We start from the raw sequence: 7,095 nt of genomic DNA on the forward strand, positions 1-7,095 counted from the left end.
TAAATAATTAATAAATTAAAAATTAATTATATATAGAATATATTAATAATTACATATATAGAATTATATATATAGAAATATATTAATAATTTGCTTTTAATATATTGTTATTAATTATTGTAATTAAAACATATTATGCAATATTTTTAATTTGCGACGCGATTTCGATTATCGAATTTACTTAGGATGCAGAGGACGAATTTTGGCTGAGGACGAATTAGTCTCCTGTGGAAAATCATTGTGATAAGACGTATGATTGTAATCAGTTTCAATGATTCAATTATATGTATAATTTTATTCATATTTTATTATAAAATTTATTATTATTAAATTATCAATTTCATTTATTTAATAATTCACTAATTATTATAATTATTAACGAAATTATATTATGTATTTTGCGTTTTTTTGTGAATTTTTCATCGATCGTATATTTTAACTATTAAGATTATAGGATATTTCGTACTTCATTGAGTTGAAATTTGATTTCGTTGCTTTATTTTTATAAAATTTTTTATATCTTTATTTTATTAGTTTTGATTTTTATTTTCAAATTATGATTCAACTATCGGGATAGTTAGAAGAAAAAAAAATATAGTATATACATGCCACGATTCTAACAAGTAATTAATGCTATTAATATTGTATTTCTTTTAACAAAAATAAATTTATTTAGAATAAGTTCTATAAGTTTCTATATCTTTTTTTATTCGTTTTTATTCGTAATTGAAACAGAACGTACAAAGTCAATTTTATGAATTATATTAGTAATACATATTACGTGTTTAAATATATGCTCTGTATAATATTTTTTTTTAAATTTTTCTCTTTTTTCATAATATATTAAGTAATATTTCGAAGCAATTAAAAATTCGCATTCTTATCTCGCTCGACATGTTTTGACTTATTGCCAAAATATATCGTTTATCTTTCGTTTCCCTTCACGATTCAAAATCAATCGAAATTGATATGACACATCATTTTGCTATCGATATTCGTGATAATTAGGAATTCCAATCTTTTTGACATGAGTGGTTTGCAATGTAATATAAATTTCTTTCTACAATAGCAATATATTTATCATTTGTATATTACTATTCAATTATTCATTTATTATTATAATTAACAATCTTTTGACAATTGAATTATACAATTGAATTATGTTTTTTTTATTCATTTGGCAGTTATGATTTTAACTAACTTATATAATAACTTATATAATAACTTTCTATTATAAAATAGAATTTATGCTTGATTACTGTTTTATTTTAATTTAACCGATTAATTACATATTTTATGTGTTTACTTAAAGATTATTATTTTTTTTTTATAAAGATTATTATTTAATGATACAATTTCCAAAGTCAGAAATGTTTCAAAAGTTATATGTATCGAATCATCGTATATAAAAGAAATTTAATGCTTCTCTTATTTATTATATGTATTTATTCTATTTCTATTCAATCATTTTTATATAATTTTACTTTTTACTTTTTATTTCAAAATATATTTATATTTCTATAATAACCATTGATCATAAATTTTAATACTTATGTTTGAATAATAATTTAAAATGTATATAATTTTTTATTAATAAAAAATTAATAATCAATTCATACCTTTAAAAATATCTTAGAACACTTTTAAATACTATTACTATCTATTTTTGCCTCGCTTCATTTAACGCAAATTTAATTGTTTGTAATTTAATAAATAAACCTCAATTAATATTTTTGTGCATTAACTTTTATTTGTTTTGGTTTTTAGAATTATATGTATTTATTCTATTTCTAAAGTAACTTTTAGAATTGATTTCATCAAGTGTTTAAGAAATATTATATACATATTTTTTTTTTAAGAATAAAATGAATATAGATTTTTTAGCCATAATAAATCATAAAGAATGTACAAAATTTTGTTTTTCTCAGGATCAATATTTCAGAACTTGTGATACGAAATTTCATAAAATATTTCATAAAATATCTTCATTGTATGATTCTGCTACTTCTCAATATTCTTCAGATACTCTTCATTCTATAGGTAAAATCACGTTCATTAATATCAATAATAACATAAATATATTTCTTTAGAACTTTTCTTTTTTTAGTTTCTGATGAATATCGGAATATCATTAATATAAAATATAAGTAAATTATATTTAATATAATAATTAATAATATATAATATAAAATAATATAAAATATTTAAATTTTATAATGCTTAATATTTTATATTTTAATTAATCACAATTATTTATATTAGAAAAATTTAATCTGTTTGTTTTTTTATTTTAATTTTTTTTTATTTTTAATATATATTTATTTTTAAAATTTATGAATAATAAACTAAAAATAATTACATATACGATAATTTTTTTCAGCAGAATAATTTTAAATAAATAAAATCGATGTTCAAAATTTTAATATTTTTTCGTTTTTTTAGATACAATTTTATAAAGATAAGAGACAAAGCAAGATTTTAAACTATAAAATGTTTAATCTAATAAAAAACTCTATTCTCTCTCTCTACTCTTCTCTCCAACTGTATTTTATTGTGAAAAATATGTCAGATTCAGATGAAATTGTTTATTGCTTTAAAATTAAAAAATACTAAATTTTTAGAAATTGAATTCCTATTCCATATAATCTTTCAATAGCTTACATTATATATAAACTTCATTTTTTTTAGAATTTTTAGAAAAAATAATTTCTTTTCTATAATATATATACGATACGATTTTTTTATAATATATAAAATATATATTTGAATATTTCTGTGATTGACTTTATATTTTTTATATATTAATTTATTAATGTATTAAAAAAATTTATAATTGATTAAATTTATTAACTTTTTAATCTAAAATTATCATTTTTATTAATATATTATTAATATTTTAATAATTTAATTTAATTATTTACAAAAAAATATCATTTATGAAATTTATTAATTTTAAAAGTAATTTGTTATTATTAAATATATTCTTGATTTCACATTCTTTAATTATAATTATCAAATTTTTTAAATAAAATATAATTGTGTATTTTTTTTAAAACTATTTTATTATATTAATTCTATTTTACTATATTTTTATAATTAAATATAATTAAATTTTAAATTTGGTAAATGAGTTTTGTATCAACTTCTATAATAGTTCATTATACATATATCTATTAATTTTTTCATTCTACACTTATTACATTTCTATACTTAGTTAACAAAATCCTTTTGATATTTTTCGCACGTTCTAGTTAACCATTTCTTTACAATATAATAGCAATTACTTGAATCTTTATAAGTTTTACTCTAAATAAAATTATTTGAAATTTTAAAATATGAAAGTCATTTTAAATAGTGATGATGCAGTATAATCGTGTATATATTTATTTTATAGTATACATTTTAACTTTTTTTTACAGACTATAAAAAGATATATATGTATATAATACTTATATATGTATATTTACTACTTTTTATATAAAAAATTTTAGCTTTATTTGAGTATTTATAATAGATATATTTAGTAATTTATAACATAAATATGTTATGATTTTTTTTTTAGATTAGATTTAGATTTTAAAAAAATTCAATATAAGTAAATTATTTAATTATTTTTATTAATTATTTTTACAAAAAAATCATTTTTCATTTGTATTTTACAATTTAAACATAGAATAAGATAATTTCTTATAAATTCTTTTAATTTTAAAGAATAATATTTGAGTTATTTTATATCAAATCAATCACTTCTTAATTTCAATGTTAGGGATTTTTTTAGATTCAGATATATAATTATATTATATATATTTATTATAATTATATTAATATAATTATATTAATTATTTATTTAAAAAAGATGTAATTATTTATTTGACAAATAGTAAAATTTCATTTCTATGAGTTTGTCAAGAGATTCACATTCATATAATTAGATTGTTTATATAATAACATCGATCTAAATGTTGTTGTTTATATAATCACATCTTAAATTTATTTTCTCTTATATATTATAGATTTTTTTTAAATCATAATTAAGATTGAATTAAAATGATTTAAATTCAAATTTGATAATATATACCAATTTTAACAAAAAATTCAATTTTAACAATGCAATTAAAACAATTTTTAAATTGTTTTAAACAATTAAATAACTGATATGATGTTATATTAAATTTTTGAAGATTATTTGGGAATAAAAAATTTGTAATTTCATATATTTGTATTTTTATTATTTATTATTTATATTATATTTATTATTTATTATTTTATTATTTTTATTTCTCTATATTTTTGTTGCATTGCCTTCTTTTACTTTAGAAATTATGCATTAATGTGTTTTATCCACCCTTAAAAATAATTTTGAAAATAATTTTGTGAAATAATTTTTATAATCTTGCATTTTTTAGATTTCATTTATCAACTACTATTATTCATGCTCATTTTTGTAAAATTGATTGTTTGAAAGATGTATATATATTTTTATTCTTTTTCTGTATTAAATATTATGATAAAAATATGGTTAATTTTTAATTAATTGAAATAAAGCAAATATAAGAGTGATGTAATTATTCACAATTTAGTAATATTTTTTTTATAGATATATAATATTTTTTATATTGTAAGATTAAAAAAATCAATATTTGTCAATCTTTATTTATCACGACTATATTGATTTCAACGAATGTTAATTTAATTTTCTTTATCATGAAAGTACTGAATTTAAAGATATATCAAAAATTAAAATAAAAATAACTTTCAATATAGTATAGATTTGTTAATGTTAAAATATAGGTTAATGTTTTTGCTTAATGTTTATATGAGTAGATAAATTTAAAAATGATTATATAGTATCATGTTATGGATCAATAATTGAAGAAAGCAATATATATGGTTCTCAATAGAAAACATTTTTTTTTAAAGCAATAAAAAAAAAATTTATACGGCGATGAATTAAATGTACTAACAAGCAAGATTATATTGAAAAATAATGATATTATAAGAAATTCTAATATTAATATTCTTAATAAATTTCAATAAATTTTACAATTATATTGCGAATAATTGAATCGTATATCGTAATCATATTTTTAAATATTGTCAATATTTACATGTAATATTGTATATGTTGTAAATATTGTATAGATAAATTTAAATTTCTAATAAATTATACATTTTATTATTTTATTATTTTACTTGAATTCAATTGAAAAATAATTGAAGTATTGTTTTATATATTAATAATAATAAAAAAATCTTAAAATATTATTTCATTGATAATAATAATTATAAAATTAAGATTTTGATCATATGATATGTACTACTATTATAGGTACATGAAGAAAGAAATATTCATTTATTTATATGTACAATAAATGTAGAATGTAGCATATTGTAAAATAAATATAATTACTTACCTTTTTTCTTCTCTGAAAAAATTTTATTAACTATTATATGAATTATTAGCGATAAATTATACGTGAAATAATATTTTTTTAAAAAAAATTACAAATGATAAATAATGATATATATATATATAATATAATAATATAGTATTTAAAAAATTTGTAACAAATTCTATCAAAGAATATTCGTTCCATCATTGAATTCAATATGAGCACTGTACAAATACGTCATTGCACTAGAAAGGATCTAGTTCGCTGATGCGTGACAGTACATAAGTTTGTGTAAGTAAATCACGATTTCAATGTAAATGTCAGGAATCGTGACTAAAAACGATATGCGATAAAAGATCATTGAGATAATAGACTGCCGTGAGATATCCAAAAGGAGTTTGGGAAAAACTTGAGATAATGATTTTTATTATACATAAAATTTATATAATATTGTATTTCAAGATATTCAATAATAAAAACTTCATAACATAGAATTAAAATTTCTTTTATTTCTGAACTCTTCATATTTAATTTTGATTACTGATGCTTTACACATAATTCGAAATTTTGATAATCAATTTTCAAATCAAAAATATTTTACAGTTAAAATTTAATTTATATTAAGGAGTAGAAAATTATGAATGTTACATTAATACACGAAATGTATGTTAAATAAAAAATTATTTAAATAAAATGAAAGAATTTTTATTGATTTTTTAATATAAATAGCCATAAATGTAATATAATATAATGTAATGTAATAGCCATAATGTCATGATAAAAAAAAAGGGTTTATGAAAAATAATAATATTGAAAATCATATAGATCAAAATCAATTTTGAGGAAAAATTATTTTCAAGAAAAATATTTCATTATTACATAAATATTTAATAATTTCGTTATTATATTCATTTATAAATTATTTTTATAAAAATAAATTGTTGCAGTAAGAGTTGATTATTTCTTCTATTGATATGTTATTTTATGTTGTAAAAGTTGGAAAATATAAAGATATAAGTTTGCTATTTACTTCTAATATTATATTTTAGCATAAATTTATATCTAATTAATCGATGTAATATTATTATAAGTTTTTTAGAGTCATTACTTCATTAGTTCTTTTTTAAGCATGTATGCATCTGAAAATAAAAAAAATATAATTATTATATAAAATATATTTAAAAAAACAATGATTTATTATTATATTATTATAATTACTATAATTATAATAATATAAATATATAATATAATAAATAATATAAGAATAATATAATAAATAACATAATAATATTATATTTATAAAGTGTTTGTGTTTGTAGCCTTATTCTTTAATTATGTTTTCATTTCATTTTCATAATATAAAATTCTTATATAATTGATTAGTATACAAATATTATAATAAATACAATGATATACTTGATAGAAAATATTAATAAATATTTTCATAATAGTACATATCTCGTATTTAAGTAGTTAAATTTTTCAAGAATATTAAGATTTTAATTTTTATAAAATTTATTTCTTTGATGAAATATATTTTAAAAACATGTAAATAATAAATATTTTTTATAAATAATTTATAATATTATATAAATAGAAATAATAAAATATTTTAATAATTTTAATAATTTTACTATATCTTCTATAGAAATGAATATTACATTAGAAAATAATAATGTGCAACTATAGAATATATGTATTT

At 16.3% G+C, this 7,095-nt stretch overlaps 1 protein-coding gene across 1 annotated transcript in view; it reads right to left on the reverse strand.

Moving 5' to 3' along the window:
* Nucleotides 1-6,388: 6,388 nt before the first annotated feature.
* The window catches only part of LOC102675867 (restin homolog), a 5,641-nt gene continuing 4,934 nt past the window's right edge, over nt 6,389-7,095 (reverse strand). The window contains exon 6 of the mRNA XM_006614591.2: nt 6,389-6,532. Within this exon, the coding sequence (XP_006614654.1) occupies nt 6,517-6,532 (16 nt within the window). The 3' untranslated portion in view covers nt 6,389-6,516. The remainder of the gene's footprint in view (nt 6,533-7,095) is intronic.

Source organism: Apis dorsata, unplaced genomic scaffold (assembly GCF_000469605.1).
Source record: "Apis dorsata unplaced genomic scaffold, Apis dorsata 1.3 scaffold_193, whole genome shotgun sequence".
Classification (NCBI taxonomy): Eukaryota; Metazoa; Arthropoda; class Insecta; order Hymenoptera; family Apidae; genus Apis; species Apis dorsata.